This window comes from Strix uralensis, chromosome 4, assembly GCF_047716275.1.
Source record: "Strix uralensis isolate ZFMK-TIS-50842 chromosome 4, bStrUra1, whole genome shotgun sequence".
Classification (NCBI taxonomy): domain Eukaryota; kingdom Metazoa; phylum Chordata; class Aves; order Strigiformes; family Strigidae; genus Strix; species Strix uralensis.
The window spans coordinates 66011749-66028175 of record NC_133975.1 but is presented as its reverse complement, the minus strand read 5'-3'; the positions used below and the strand labels follow the sequence as shown (position 1 = coordinate 66028175).

At 43.0% G+C, this 16427-nt stretch overlaps 1 protein-coding gene across 5 annotated transcripts in view; it reads left to right on the top strand.

Moving 5' to 3' along the window:
* The window catches only part of SLC4A4 (solute carrier family 4 member 4), a 235620-nt gene extending 219193 nt beyond the window's left edge, over positions 1 to 16427 (top strand). For 4 of the 5 annotated variants that reach the window (XM_074867030.1, XM_074867029.1, XM_074867033.1 and 1 more), the window contains 6 exons: positions 909 to 977; positions 2605 to 2778; positions 5261 to 5422; positions 9495 to 9591; positions 11518 to 11597; positions 12815 to 16427. In XM_074867030.1, the coding sequence (XP_074723131.1) occupies positions 909 to 977; positions 2605 to 2778; positions 5261 to 5422; positions 9495 to 9591; positions 11518 to 11561 (546 nt within the window). In that variant the 3' untranslated portion in view covers positions 11562 to 11597; positions 12815 to 16427. The remainder of the gene's footprint in view (positions 1 to 908; positions 978 to 2604; positions 2779 to 5260; positions 5423 to 9494; positions 9592 to 11517; positions 11598 to 12814) is intronic. The other variant, XM_074867031.1, reaches the window with a different exon arrangement.

Here is a 16427-nt window from a genome sequence, read left to right as displayed (position 1 = left end):
TGCACAGGTTGAAAGACAAATGTTCCTCCAGCAGCAGTGCTGGCTGCATTAGAGCCATGACTGTGCTGTGGCTGCCGTTCAGTGGCAGCCGTCTGTCACTGCACAATGGCTTTCCTTTGGCAGAGTCCTTTCCATCCTTTTTGGGTTCAGGTAAAATCATACAAAGGCTATTATACAGCTCCTGCCTTTGGTTTGTGCCCAAGCATTCCCATTTATGGCAGGCCATGCTGGCTGCGCATGGTTTTGTTGTGGGGCTGAGGAGCGCTTCCCCCTCTTGGCAGCTGCGTGGTGGCTTTTGCCATTGAGGAAAGCTTTGTGCTTCAGGCTGGAGGGACAGATACTTGTTCTGGGAAGTGTGTGTGTTGTTACCATGTGCCTTCCTCCCTTCTGAAGGAAGATGTCCCCGACGGCAAGACCACTGATGGAGGAATGGGCAGCACTTAGCACTTGAGGGAGCAGAAATTGATGTTTGAAAGGACAGTTTCTGGCAGTGGAGAAAGTAACTCATGGTCCTGTATTTTTGAATAGTTACAGATTAATGTGTGTGAAAGATGGGGCAATCAGAGATTTATTTGGCATGACTGTCATGGCTGAGGGTGGGACTCAAGAGAAGAACCTTTCCGGCTGGATTTCCACACATGGATACCACAGGATCATGCAGCCTTTTCTTCTTCTCTATCTTCTCCTTCTAGTCTCACCAGAAACCAAGAGGTGAAAAGCAGTTTGACTCTTACTGGAACATGTTTACCAGTAAGGATAAGGATTGCTGGCTTTATTACTCTGCATTATCTACCCATAGGTGCAACCTGAGTTGACAACAGGCTAGGAATGATGTCCCCCCATGTGTTAATGGTGTGTTGTATGTGGGGAGGTTGTTGATTCAGTTTCTCCTGCTCTTCCCCCCGCAGTTCATTCCCATGCCTGTGCTCTACGGCGTCTTCCTCTACATGGGTGTCGCTTCCCTCAACGGCGTGCAGGTGAGTCCCTCCGTCTCCTTCTCCAGAAGATGGCAATCATTAACTAGTGCAGTGTTTCTTTCACAACTTTCCGGCCTGTCCCTTCTCCTTCACCACCTCCTTGTCCTTCCAAGAAACCCCGGGAAAGTAGCAACCATTTACAAACATTGTCACAGCCTGGCTGTCTTGAGATTGAGACCGAAGGGGAGCGAACTGCTTGGTGGGAGAGTAGCCAAGCCTGGGCCCCATAATTGATGGGGGGTGCTTTGTGAAGACCCGGGGTCCATCTTTCCCCCCACCCCAGCTCAGCAATGCTGAGGGCAGGGTATTCTTGCAGAGGCCCCAGGCTCGCTCCCAGGATGGTTTGGGGCATCTGTGCAGATGGAAGGGAAGCTGATTTATGGTGGCAGGGTTATCCTGCAGTGTTAACGAGCGGGAACATTGCTGTTTGCCGGAGAGGGGAAGCCAAGCCTCTTTTCTTTGTTGTTGAGGAAATATTACGTAAGGAGACTTTTGCACAGCGCAGTGTCTGTCATTGGCCCTAGGAAGCTGGAAGTGGTTTTGTTGCTTTCTGGCACCCTATTAATTGTGGCCTTTCTTTTTAGCTTTTGGCTGTGCTCTAACGGGAAAAGACTGCCTGTTCTCTGAGCACCATGAGAATTTCCTTGGGTATTCTTTAAAATGGCCCCAGCTTCCATTCACTGGTGTGAGATCAATCTGGTCTCAGAAGTGGGCAGCAAGCCCACGTTCGGGTAGGGAACAACGAGGGGATTGTAATGTTCACCCTGGGTTGGTTCTCCTGGAGGGGATTTCCCCTGCTTCCCAGCCCAGGTGCTCAGGGGACTGGGCAGCTTGTTTTCCCCTGATCAAGGATGTTTTTCAGTTGATGAGAAATCCCGATTTTGGTTTAACTCCAAGCCCATCCGGTCCAGCACAGGGCAAGGGACGCTGCCGGAAAAGCTGCCCATGTTCCTCACTCCTCAGTTAGGTGCCTTTCTGTTCTTTGGTAACATGATGTCTGCCCTCACCTCTGTTGACCTCTGCTCCCAATTTATTTGGAAAGAAAAGCATTGTTTTTAAATGCTGAATGTCTTTCCTTGGCAGGAGCAGTGCAGGGGAGGGTGGCAGAAGTGACCCAGAATATGATGCTGACTATAGTTTGGGCATTCATCTTGTTTTCTCTGTTTTGTGGGTAATGAAGTGCTCCCTTCAAGAGAAAATGCCCTGTGTCCACAGCCACAGCAGATCAGGCCCATTCTTTTGAAGACAGTGGAGCATTTTCCGCCAACACCTTCGTTCCTTGCTTTACTCACTGATCACCAGAGCACATGGAGTCCTGCTTCTTAAAATAAAGGCACCTCAGGGCTTGCTTTGAGAGATGCTTCACTCCTGTGTCTCTGTTTAATTGCCAAATATAGTGTAGACCTAGGACCTTCACTTGAGACAACTGAGATAACATGTTTAGCCCACCCTGCGTTAAACACAAGTCAGTCAGGAGAGAGGAGTTATGCTGGCTTTTCTGCTGGGTTCCTTTTATGGAAGGAAAGCAAGCCGATTCAAGGTCACACTTCATAGTGTAATAATGCTTTTGTATCTCCCTTTTGGTATCCTGGGTTTCATTTAAATGTCTTTTTCTTTTCCTTTCCAGTTCATGGATCGTCTGAAGCTTCTCTTGATGCCTCTAAAACACCAGCCGGACTTTATCTACCTGCGTCACGTCCCACTGCGCAGGGTCCATCTGTTCACCTTCCTGCAGGTGGTGTGCCTGGCCCTCCTCTGGATCCTCAAGTCAACCGTGGCTGCCATCATATTCCCTGTCATGGTAGGTGACGGTCTCCTTCACATCCGTCCCTTTTGCAGCCTGTGCCTTCCACGCATGGTCATTCCCCCCCATAAACAGGCAAATCCAACCTCTTCCTGTCAAATCCCTAGCTTGGGCCTCTGCCTTCATTCGTGGCACTGATGTAAGACTGCACGGGGTCAGCGTTGCCGTGGCTGCCTTTACGTAAATCCTCTGGAGGAAAACAAGCCTGGAAAGTTAATTTTTTTCCGGAAAGGTGTAGTTAGTTTTGACAGTTCCTGGTCAAATCTAACCTGCCAAGGTTAGATTTGCTGTGTTTTCTCCCTGAGCTGCATGAATGGATGAGAGGTGCATTGTTTTCCTTTCTTAGTCCACACTATTACCATATAGAAAATGTCTCCCTTGCTTTTAAATAGCACAAATTGACAAAACCAAGAATGAGGCGCACTGCTAAGAGGCGTGCCAAAGGGAGAGAAAGGATTAGCTAAAATCAAGAGCAAAAAAAAAGAGAATGTCTTTTTCCTTGAACTTGAGTAAAAAGACAGTAATGTTGATTCACGTGTTTCACATCGAAGGATGATATGTAAGTTTGTAGGATGCATGTTCTCTTTCTAACAATGCATGTCAGAATCATGTTAAAACTTATTTTGGATGTTCAGGAGTAAAATACTCATCACACAGAAGAACTGTTTCTTAAATATACACTGTGCAGTCAGCCTGATACAGTATTTCTACGTCAAGGAAGGGGAACAGCGAAACAGCTTTCTGTGCATTTAGATTATTACTAGAGCTATAGACACAATTGGGCACCAAATAAAAAAACCCCAAGTGTTAAGGGGAGTTTGTATGGACACTTTGCCTTGGGCATTGAAACCTGTGACCATGGATCTGAAATGAGGGAGCACAGAGTAGATCCTTTTCCACCTTCATGCCTGACCTGTAGCTAAGCTGGAGCAGTGGGGAGGAAGGTGGCCATAGGGCCAAATGGATCGAGTGTGGATCCAATAGGACCATAGCTGCATGCCCAGAGATTCTGCCGAGTCCGGTCTCTGGCTTGAAGATGGGTCAGACTGCTGCAAAGTCAAAGCTTTATGAAACTCATTTAAGAAATCTGGGCCCAATGTCACCTGGTTTCAGGTTTATGGACCAGTAAAATATCAGTTGTGGGTGCAGTTACGAACTACAGAGCTTATTTAAGGGAGAGATGGAGAGAAAGCAGAAAACAGAACTAGGACAGGCATTTCTTCTCTGATGCTGGTGAAATGAGAAGAGAAAAGGTTATGCAACTAAAAAAATCCTCCAGATGTTCTTGCTGGAACACATGCTCATATGTAAAGACATAAAAAATAAGCAGTTCCCACTGACATGCCATTCCATTGCATTTTCATGGCTGTGTTGTACTGCTGTTGAAAGCTAAATCTAAGATCTGGACACTCTTTGCTGATAATAGAGAGAATCTGAGTGAACCCTAAGTCTGCTGAAGTTTGTTATAATGATGCAAACTCAGTGAAGGGACGGTCACAGCTTAGATGTAGCTGGATCTGATGACAAAACTTCAATTATTTGCACTTCTGAACAAACAGACTATAAACTTCCAATTTGTGAAGATTCAGCCAATAGCCAAACCTCTGTTTATTTGAAGGTAAAGCACTTTTAATAGAGAATTCATTCATAATGGCATAATAATGGCTGTCTACATGGCATCTTGCCAGCTCTGAGTAATTTCTCACTTCTGTAATTGTGTCTTAAATTACGCAAGTCAAAGCTTGAGATCCTTTCCTCGGAATTGTTTGTGCCATTGATCATCATTGCTCAGAACAAACTCTTCATCTTAAAGTCTTAAGTTGTTGGGAATGGGTTATATATTTTGGTAGCCAAGATGAACTTTGGGTCTGTTGGTGTACTCGTGGTATTAAACCCAGCATTGATGTAAACAGCTATTTCAGACATGTCCCTTTTTTTTTTTTCCCCAGTGCCTTTGATTTGCAGTCTTGCACAGAAGAAACTTTTCCTCCAGTTCCATGCAGCCACAACCCTAGTAAACTTTATTCTGCAAACTCTGAGGTGCCAGTTCGGCCTTTGTCTAATTCTTCACATCTAGGGAAGTGGTGGGAATGAAAGTAAAGACAGTTACTCAGGCTGCTCCTGTGAGCCTGCATATGTAGGCTGAATCCAAAACCAAATGAAAATACTCATATTCTGTCTGCTTATTATTTTGTATGATGTCTGTCAGTTGGATGTTAAAGACGACCTTTGTCTCTACAGGAGTATTAAGTGATTACATACTTTTTTCTGTATGTTGCTCCTGTTTATTCTGACATGAAGCAGTCATGGTTCAGACTTACAAATTGATGTAGATACCCCAGGCTGTTCACCTTGTTCTATGTTCATTTACAACCAGAATTAAAGTCCGTGGGATTAAGAAGCAGCATGAAGAGGAATGCACAGAGTGTTCCCAATTAAAGGTCAGCTGTGACTGAGAAGTCCCTCTCTGCCTTTTCAGATCCTGGCACTTGTGGCAGTCAGAAAAGCCATGGACTACCTCTTCTCCCAGCATGACTTAAGCTTTCTTGATGACGTCATTCCAGAAAAGGACAAGAAAAAGAAAGAGGATGAGAAGAAGAAGAAAAAGAAGAAGGGCAGTATGGACAGTGACAATGATGATGTAAGGAGCTTTCTGCTCTTTTCAAATTACTCATTTCTGGCTACCTAATCCTGGGGGATGGCCCATGCCCCTCCCCAGCTCTGGGGCTGGGGATTTCCCAGCCTCTTTTGAAACCAACCGGCTCAGTCTTTTGCTGCTGCAGCAAATGGGCCCCAAACAAAACTTCTTTTCTACATTGGCTTCCCTTTTCCAGATGCCACCAGCCCATGGTAGGTGGTACTTGCATTGCCAAGAATGAAATCACACTTTCCACAAGAGCACTAGATACCTGCTGAGATGTCCCTTTGCTAGAATGCCTTTCATCACCTTGCCTTGTTCATCTTTCCCTCTGTCACCTTTCTCCCCCGTCACTGTCTTTTACATTTTAGGTGGAGAATGGTTTTCGCCAGCAGCTCTGTTACTTCTGAATATATTCTTGTTTTCTTTTTTGATATTTTTTTACTTAGCCTTTTTAAAAGCACAAAAAGATGTGACTTGCCATATTATAGGAAAGACTGCTTTCTGTTGATAATACTTATGACCTAAATATTTTCAAAGCATACATGGCCTTCTGCAGTATGCTCTTTGGTCCTATCTCAGTTTGCAGCATGCTGTAAAATAATGAAATGTAGCTGCTTATGTCATTACTAAGTGCGGTGACCTGACTAGACTAGATCCACGTGCCTTAGACTGTTCTATTTTTTACTGTACATATGAGAAATGTAGTCGTCGTGCCTTTAAACATTCTCCTACTCAGGTCTAGCATGAACTTAAGTCCTGTAAATTTATATTGAACTGCTAAACACACTGGTTATATAGCACTTTGTATAGTAAGTGTGAACTGCCTTTGGAGAGCTGGCTGCCTTGGTCAGCATTACCTTTTAAAATGTGAAAAGGGAGCTAGGCTTTAATAATTTTAGGCTACATGAAGAGTACTAAGCACAGCGTCACTTGTTCTGCTCATGTAACTGTCCAGGATTCATGAAGAAGGGGTTTTCCTGTGTCGCAGGTAGAGGTAAGATCACCTGAAGTGGGAAAAAAATCCGATTTTAACACAGCAGGAGAAACAAATGAGAAGGGATTGCACTCTGTGAGGAGGCTGACAGCAGGAAAAGTCAAGTGGCCCTTTCCTGAGCACTCCTGCCCAGGTCACTGCCCTGCAGCCCCCGAGTTTTGGACTGCAGCCTGGTGTGGTCTGCCAGAGTTGGTCCGCTTGCTCTCTGGCCTCCTTAGTTGACATGAAATGGGTAACAGTGACCTCCCCGAGAAGGAGCTGCTGGGTCAGTGTGTCTGCCAGGAGAGCTTCTTGCAGCAAAGCCCAAAGGTGGCACCACTGCCACCAAACCAGTGGGTGCTGTGGGGTGGTTGTGCCTTGCTGTGTGTTTGGAGGGTTTCTGCTAGGTGTTGTCTGCATCCTTTCTGCACAGAGTAGATCTACCAAATCGGCCCTCCTTGTGCATTAGATAATACATCTGGTGTTTTCAAGAGGAAAATGGCAGCTCCAGGAGTTCCCCCAGACCATCCCAATGCCTGATCTTGCTCAAGGGTGGGAGGACAGAAAAGGCAATCTCAGTCCTGGTGGAGAACAAACTAGAACATGAGTCCTTTATGTGAGAGCTATACAACACTTCTGCAGATCTGTGTTAGAGGCAACAAAGTCAGGCTATTCTGATGAGAAAGTACGTAAAGGCCTTTCTATATAGAATATATGCTGTCTAAAGTAGAGCATGTACACTGCAAGAGACAAAATAGGAATTTCTTAAGTGAGGGTGCAGCGTTGTAGGAGGTAGCCTGGATCCATGCTTTGTTAAATGAAGCTGAACCCCAGCTGGGGAGACTGGCTCTTGTGTCAGACAGCAAGCTCCCCTTTCCCATCATTCCTCCAGTTCCTGGGAGGCTGAGGGTGAGGGTTTCCTTCAGCAGATAACTTTGTGCAAACCAAAATGCCCTACTGTACATAGCGAATAGTCAGCAAAGGTTTGACTCCATCCCCTCCTCTTGACTGATTTGAATCCAGCAGCGTTGTATCCTGAGCCATGGCTCCTGTATCTCCAGTGTGTTTTAAGCCACGTCCTCTATTCTCAGGCTTTTCATGAATTTCAGGTACAGTAATTGATCCAATGGCTAAGAGAATTTATGCAAAATGTTGGTTCTTAACTCTTCTTGGGTTTTTTTTTTCAGCACTTGCTTTTACCAGCTTCCTGAATGAAAAGCACTTGGCATTATTGGTTTGATTATTTTCACCCTTTCCCTTCCAGAAATATATCCCCACAGAGTTAGTCCTGTGGGATTTGGCGGCCAATACACTGATCAGAGTTCAGCAAAGAGAATTGCTGGGCGTTGCTAGTGCAGGTGGTGTTAGATGAATGAGTATGGCAAAACATGGCATTAGTGGAGCCCACTCTCAGCGCTAGTTAGGACTCACCTAAAGTCCTCACTGGGGGTTTGCTAGCAATCAGGGCCAGCAAAAAGAAGCTGCAAAGAAACATTTTTGGTAATATCACCATTTTTTCTTCCAGCTTGTCTTTACAAAGTATGAATTAGTGCAACTAATTGCTGCATTTGCCTAACAAACTCAAGTGCCTTAGTTTTCTCTCTGATTTTATGTCAAAAAATGTATGATCTGAGAAAGGCCAGAAATTTTTTTTTATAAAAATATTGGGCTCGTCTATTTAGTTTCAGAGTCAGAAGTGCTGTGTAATGGTCTCTTTTCCCCTTTGGGGCATTTTTGCCAGCTGCAGGTACTTTCTGTCTCTCTGTTCATTTTAAATGGTGAGGTTTAATGTAGACCTTGAACGTCAGCATTGCCGTTCCGCAGACCTCTTAAATATATTTATTAGTACTGAAATGGTGATATGTTGGAGAGGTTACCCAGCTCTTATGCTCTGCTTACAGCATGACCCCAAGCGGATGGGGATTTTGGGATGACTTCATTGTCTCAGTGCTTTTCTGCAGAATTATCTTTATTTGAGCTATGCTTATCCCTCAGCCTTGTAAAATTACTCCTGAGGAAACATTTTGCTATTGGAGTATGAAATACTGCACTGGATGTCACTTATGGTAAAAAATAATTGAAAAATTATAGTAATAATAATGCAGCGAGAGCCGTTCTCTGACCTCTGTAATGTTTTCCTGCCCTGAGTTGAAGGTCTCACTCCCTCCACCCCAGCATTATCCTCAGTGTGGTGTCTAGTTCTCTCCAGGAAGAAAGATGAGTTAATGTTTCTGGCAAATATCACCTTACTTCCTTTGCCAAATTATGCAATATCAGCCCTTCCTTGATTATGAGAAGTTACTTTTATTTTAAAAAAGCAAAATCATTCCAAGTACCTTTTACTAAGCGTAAGCAGGTGGATTACTGAAGCCAGTAGGGTATAAATCATGCTGGTACCCAAACTCCAGGGGGCCCCGTGTACAGCTTTTCTCTGCACTTGGGCCTCTACTTGACCAGTTTGCTGTTTCTCCTGTCTGGCTGGAAGTACTGAATTCTTACAAGGGCACTGGATTTGATGAACTCTTTTACTATAAATAGAGATGTAACTGAGACTGGGTTTGACTCGACTTAAATAAAAAGGGGAGTTGAGTCAGTCCAGCTTAGGGAACCTGTGCTATATCATGTCTGGCCCTTGTCCTCATAGAGCAATTTGAAAGAAAAAAGTGGTTTTACAGAAATCACAGCAGGACAAAATGTGATGATGAGCTTTCACGGAAGCCAGTGCCCTGCAATTTCTGCCTACAAATGCGTTTTCCACCTGTTTTACACTGCAGCCAACTCCAAGCTGAATTGGATGTTTTCTTATAAGCTAGTGACAAAGAAGCTGGTGAGGTGGGGGAAGGGGAAGATATCAACTACATAAGATTATTCTTTCCATCTGTTTTACTTCCATAGTATGAAGGAAGAGGGACGTTGGCTGCAGTGGGGAACTGGTGGAAACAAGCAGGCAACTAAGCTGGACGATGCTTTTTTATTTTTTCTTCTTTTCTTCTCCTCGTTCCTACAGAAACTATATGAAGGATAATTTTAATTTGTGGGAGATGATACGAGAGAGAGCAGTGAAAATATTCTAAGACCTTTTACACGTTTCTTTCACAGTCTGACTGCCCCTACTCAGAAAAAGTCCCAAGTATTAAAATACCAATGGACATCATGGAGCAGGAACCTTTCCTAAGTGATAGCAAACCTGCCGACAGTGAGTAGAATTAACCTCTTGCATGTCTGCTTGACTCTGACTTGCAGTACAAAAATACATATATCTTCAGAGTGATTTAAAAAAAACCAAACAACAGCTTTCCTATTACTCGAGAAGTACTTTTCTTGTTCTTTTGGGTTTTTTTCTCTTTTTTAATTTCCAGGCCTCTGATTAATGACAGATTCTGGTGTTGTGAGCTTTTTTCTTTGTTCGTTACAAAATTGATGTTGTTCCTTCTGGTGCCTCCAGTTTAAGTGCTTTTATCCCGCTACTAACAGGTCTCTTGGCCACTCACTCTCTCCTCCTCTCTCTTCTGACCTTTGCCGTTTTGTGTTGACTGTGCTGATGGTTTGATTTATTTTTTTCTTCTGAGCCTAGTGTTCTGGATTTGCAGCATGTCTAAACTGCATCGCTTCCTGTTACTGTTTGTTTCCTTAGGTCCCAAGCAGTTGCAAAAATCAGTGTTTAAAAGAATAATTAAGCGTGTCATTGATCCATGTTGCCCATTAAACTGACAAGGCAGTAATCGGTTGACTATTAACATATTTGCCTTCTTAGGTGATTTGCGTTTGTGCTGTTCTGGTTCTTTTTAGTTTCTTATGTTAATATCTGTAATTGATTGTTATGATCTTCATTTTCAGTCATTTTCAATTTTCATATTCTAGTCTTTTAAGTGAGGAATCAGGAATAACAACTGACCTTAGTTTTTCTGCCTTTGCGCTGACTGTTTAAAATGCTATGAGCAATGGGTGCCATCTGGAGATAAATATGCTGTTTTGTCATGAGACGGGAGGGAAGAAATACAAATGATAGTAATAAATTAGTACTGCTGCAAGACTTGTGATTTCTAGAAGTAGGACCTAAAACTACAGCTCTTTAGATCGTTAAACTATCATTTGAATTTAAGAACTGGTACCTAAGTCCCTTGCCATTCAGTGGCATTTAGATACCTTAGGCAATCCTAAGCATTGCTCTGTGGTTTTTAGATAAAGGAACACTTGGAGATTGGCATTATAAAACAAAGCCAAAGAGAAAGAGAAGTTTCCCTGACTAGTTATTTTCAGTATTTTGCTTGTAAGGAAAAGGAAAGGAGCAAAATTAGCTGTGGACAACCAAACAAATCCTCCTCGTTTTTCTGTGAAAACACCCTGATGTGCTGAAAATAAATTGCATCCTAAATGTTGTTACACAGGATTTAATGATCAGATGTACTGTTTTCAACAACTTTGAGGCTGATAGAGTTAAGAAAAAGTTAATTCTGCTGCAAACCTGTTTGCTGGAATGCACTTTGAGACAACACAGGGTAAATCACCCATGAGCTGAGCAGTAGTTGGTTTGCGTATTTGTACATTATTTAATTAGAATCAACGTGAAGAAAAAAATTCTAAAAGAACAAGCCTGTGGACTAGAAAAAGTAGCTAGAATCCAGCAACACTGTGGTATTCTCCTTGAATATAACTGTGTTCTGCAATTCAAAGCATATTCCTAATAATGCTACTAACATTAGCTTTCCTTTTAGCAGTAGCAAGAACAGGATTATTATTAACAGAGAGTACTCTTCCCCACAAAAGGGAAGCCATTACAGGCAGCAAGCCACCTATTTTCTCGCAAGGCGTTTGGGTGCGCCGGTGAGGAGCACAGGGTAACTAAAGAGGGGTAGATAAAAGGTAAGTGTCAAGACCTAAAGGTGGTGAAAGTCTTGGGAAATGAGTCTTTTGGTCATGTTGGCAGTTCAAGGGTTTTTATCTTGCAGGAGAGAGTGAGAAATTTAGTTTTTTTATTTGTAAGCTGTGAAACTCATCTGGCAGGCAGCAATAAAAAAGCATTGCCAAACAGATGAGAGTATACTGGGGAAACTGAAGCTGGGCTTGAGAAGCCATGAGTGCCGCAGGCAATGACAAACAAGACTTTCTTCCCTCCCAACAGCAGAAAAATCACCAACATTCCTTGAACGCCATACGTCGTGCTGATACAATTCCTTTCCTTCAGTCATACACCATGCCAAGGTAAGCACCCAAAAAATGCATTTTATAATGATTCCTCAAAAGCATCTTAGCTGCTCTGCAATATACCAAAAGGCAACGAGGCAAAGTTTCTGTCCCCCTATAGGAAAATCTTGAAAAGCACTTTGAGAAAATTCCCTATATAGGGTTGCAGCATCCCAAGTTGACTACCAACATGACCTTGGAGTGCTTGGGATGGGGAGAGGAGAGCCTGTGGGCTCCACTGGCCTTGGTCAGAAACCCAGCTGCAGTACTCGTGGTTGGTTTGGGGTCTAAACCAGAAGCAAGATGCAGAGTAACTGGGAAGAGTCTAGAAAGCACTTCTACAGGGGGAAAAATTGAATTAATTGGGATTGTTTAGCCTTTAAAAAAAAAAAAAGAGAGAAGATTGCTGTTATGCTTTCCTTCAGCCATGTAAGAGGATGTTGCAAAGAGGAAGTAATCCATTTTCCTATGTCTGTGGTGGAAAATAGAGTAAATAATAACTTTAAATTGCAGCAAGGAAGAGTTAAGTAACAATTTCTCAAAGCTCAGCCCCTTGGGGCCACCTTGGACTTCCCAGTGCCAGGAGTCGGATCTAGACCAAGGCAGCAATAGTCCTCTGAAATGTCAAAGAAATATCTACACTTCCCAATGTTAGGGGGTGTGTGAAGTTAATCTCAATGGCTGCAACCAGATTATTTCAAAGGCAGTGTATGAGTGTTACCACAACTTGGTGGGAAGCACAAGTGCTGGATACTTGGAGGTCCTCAGTCAGTGAAGTTGGTGGTTTTACCTCCTGACATGAACAGTGTGCAGATCAACTCATTAAAATTATCTCAAGTGATATATGAGTCTTATCTTAAGACCAGCTTTATATTACCACTGTCTGCCAAGGTTATTTACTTGGTATCTGTATGTTGCCATTCCAGAAAGCTGTATTGTGTGAGCTAATGCAAGGAACCAATACCGGGAGTCGAGCATTTGTTCCGTTTCTGGATGTGACACTGTTGGGTGTCCCACTAAGTCCCAGGATCTGCAGTTTACACAAGTTGCCCCTCTTGTTTTGTTTGTAAATTACTGGTTTTCTTTTGCAAGTTGTAGATTATTTTTTCTTTTCAGGATCTGGTCACTGGGAAGCTGTGCTAGCGGAAGTCCTGAGCATGGCAGACCACGTTAAGAATGGCTGAGAAGCCTTGAGGTTGTCCCCACACTTACCTTGTCTTTCTTTTTCTTCACAGCCCTCCACGAACTCCAGTAAAAGTTGTGCCTCAAATTAGAATAGAACTTGAGCCTGAAGACAGTGGTTATTTCTGGAGGAGCAAGGGAACAGAAACTACTTTGTAATTTGTCTGTCTGTTAAATCTTTTATGGAATTTATTTTGTCACTAGCCAAATATTAAAATGCTCTCTGCTCCCGACCTGCATAGGTAAATGAGATGCCCCATGCTGCCTCTCCACCCTTGCCCATGCAGATCTCCTCTGATCCCTCCTCACCCAGTTTTCCTGCACTGACCAAGACTTGTTTTGCCTTCTCTGTCGCTTCGACATGCACGCACCTCTCTCATTTGCAAGCAGAGGGCGGAAGTTTTAAGAATATCATATTGTACCTGTGGGAGATGCCAGAGGAACTGGCATTACTTTAGTTGTGAATCAGTGTTTGTTTGTTTGTCTGTTTGTTGTCTGGCAGAACAAAACTGACCTCCAGGCTAATTCGATGTCTTGCTTACACTGCTCAAAGATGCTGGAAAGTGCTGCTAATACTAACTTGCTCTTAAAGCCTGTACTTGTAGTTAACAGAGGAAGGAAAAGGAAAAGGTACTTCACTCCCAGCACAGACAAACCATTGCCATCGTTGTAGCATGTGTTTTGAAATGTCCCTTTCCTATGCAATTTTTTTTTTAAAGAAACACTTTAATGGACTTAATCCGTCAGGTACATTGAAGAGTGTTATTTTCCTAGATTATTTTGTTTAAATTATGGGGGCCTAACCTATGACTTTTTTTTGTCAATTTTTTTAACCTTTTTTTAATTACTGTAAAGAAAAATGAATTTTTCCTGCAGCAGGAAACATATAGTTATGAGTAGTTCTACCTCTTATTTCTAGATGCCAGGCTTTCTGTAAAAAATGTATTGTACCATATATAATGTGATTTTTACAAAAAAAAAAAAACCACAAAACAAACCACAAAACCACAACACCATACCACAATCTCCGGGACATGGTATAGGGCTGGATCAGTTTGATTAACACTTTCTACTCTGAAGCATCTGTTTTAATTAGTATTATGTTATTTTATTATTTTTTTTAATAAGTAATTAACTTTACTATGAAGGAGATGGGATGTAACTTAAATTTCTTGTGATCTAGGAAGAGTCTTAAATGTAATGTTGGTAGGCAAAATACTGACCGGCTACCAACATCAGTGGACAGATGCTGATTGTATTCATGTCATTGATTTCCGACACGGTATTGTTTGAATTATTTCTTTTGAGACATCGGTGTGTGCACGTGTGTGTATGTGTATATGTGAGAAGACACCAGGTGCATTTCAGGCACAATGATGGTGCAATGGAGTAGAAAGACAGCTGAAGATGGCCTACTGGGATGTTCATCCCAACACTTATGTTCGCCAGGCTTACAAACATTGGCATCCTCTAAGTGTCCCACATCTGTTTACCATCATCTACAGGATTTACCCTAAATCTTGACTGCTCGGTCCTAGACTCACCTGTCTGTACATGGTGATGCATCAGTATGAAGCAGGCTAGTCCTGAGCGTGCCCAGGCTTTTGGTTTTAAACGAAGCAAGCCAATATCACCTTGGGAGAGATGATTTTCTCTCTGTAGCATGTATGCATATGTACTTGTGTGTGCATGAAAACATGCATTTGGGAAATTGGGCTTCACTGAGACGTTTCTTTGATGAAGTGTGAGGACTACACATAACACACTAAAAGCTTCATCAAAAAAAAAAAAAAAAGTAAAAAAAAGCCCAGCTTTAAGGGCCTAATTCCCCAATGGAGAAAAACCCTGCCACAGAGGACAGGCATTGCTACTGCTTTTGTCCTTGTGCAACCAAAGTCCGTGTTGGTTAAGTAAACAGAATTTCATGATGGTGCTGAGACCTTATATGCCAAATTTTAGCATCTACTCGCTCGTAGTAGCCATATCGGCAACAGGAGGTGCAGAATAGGGCTATTCTTTTCCTTCCCAGATATGCTGTAGAAGCAGCTGGCCACCTTACTTTCCCTACAGTGCTTTGGTTAAAGGATGAGTTGACAGAGACCCTGATAGTTTGAGCTTGATCTCCTGCAGAAGGATGGCAGAGCTGCAGAGGCTCCTGCACCGCACACACACGTACACACACCTCCGTACATTCCCCTACTCGTTCTCGAGGGATCTCGGTTTCAGCTTCCATGAAATGTGTGTTGACTCTCAGATCAACAGTCCGGGAACCCAGCCCAAATCCGCTTCAGAAAGGCTGAGGAAACATCAGAAACGGCCAGAAAAGGAGCGGCTCTGTGATCCCTTCCGCTGCCAGGCCCCGCTAGCTGGAGGACAGATAAGCTGGGAAGTGCAATGCCAGCTTCAACCAACGGTTTCCATCCCTTGGTCAACACAAGTCCATAGCTCCCAAAGGGGAAACGGACTCGAGCGTCACCTCCAGAGTACACGGGAGCTGCTTGTGTTTTGCCTGGACCTTTATTTGTCGGAATCCCAATAACGATGGAGGAAAGATAGAACCAGATGAATGGAGGGAAGTGGCTTCCCTGCTCCCGGTAGGCTTCGCGGGCAGGGCACTGCACCCACGCACACACTCAGGCTCCTGTCTGCTGGCACCTGGGGAGGGGATATGTCTCCACAAGAATGAGGTCTTCCACTTTTGAACCATGTTAAATGTACTTGAAATGTATTGACTGCTGATCTAGATCTTTCTCTCTCTTTTTTTTTTTTATTTTTTATTTTAACCCGAGGGAGCTGTTGTACAGAGGGTAGCGTTACTGAAGGGATGGGACAAAGGTTTCTGTAGCTTTCCATGAAAAACACACAACTCCAGTGACAGGAGATGGACATGTTTCCTTTCCTGGTGCCTGACACTAGCACTTCATTGGAGGTTGTGTCTCTTTTGTTGGTTTTTTCCTTTAAAAAATAAAACCCAGCACAAAGAGAGCAACCGAGAGCTCTGCTGGCATCAGGAGTCAGTGGGCAGGGAAGAGAATCAGAATTCAATCAGAATTGGGTATTTTATGGGAAAAGCCTGGGTGAGCACTTCTGGGAGTAGGTGTGGAGACTGACCCAAAGCCCTTTGAAATCGGAGGCGGGCATCAAGAAATGAACTTCCCAGAGCAAAACCAAGCCAGGTCCCAGCTCATGGTGGGACCCAGTGTCAGCCACCCAGCCGCAGCCAGCTTTGTCCCAGCCCTGGGAATGTGGTGGCCATCTGCCTCTGTAGCTCACACTTACTTGTCATCGTGGCCGATACATCTTTGTATTTGTATTTTTATTTTTTTGAATCAACACGCACTTTCAGATACTTTTATTATTGTTTTTAATTCTCGTAAGTCTGTATTTGTTTTGGAGGAAAGAATAAAAAATTAGTATAAAATGAAGTGGATCAAGATGGTGGAACAAAAAGGAAAAAAAGCAGAAAACATTTCAATATATTAAAATGATTTTTTTTCCAGTAATATAAAACATGAAATTCCTTATAACATTATAGTATTTTACAGTTTTATGAAGCTTTCTATTGTGACTTTTATGGAATCAAAAGATGAAGATGATGAGATATTTTAGCATTTATATTTTTCAAAATTAAATGTATACTGAAAATAAAGTAACTTTATGCATTTA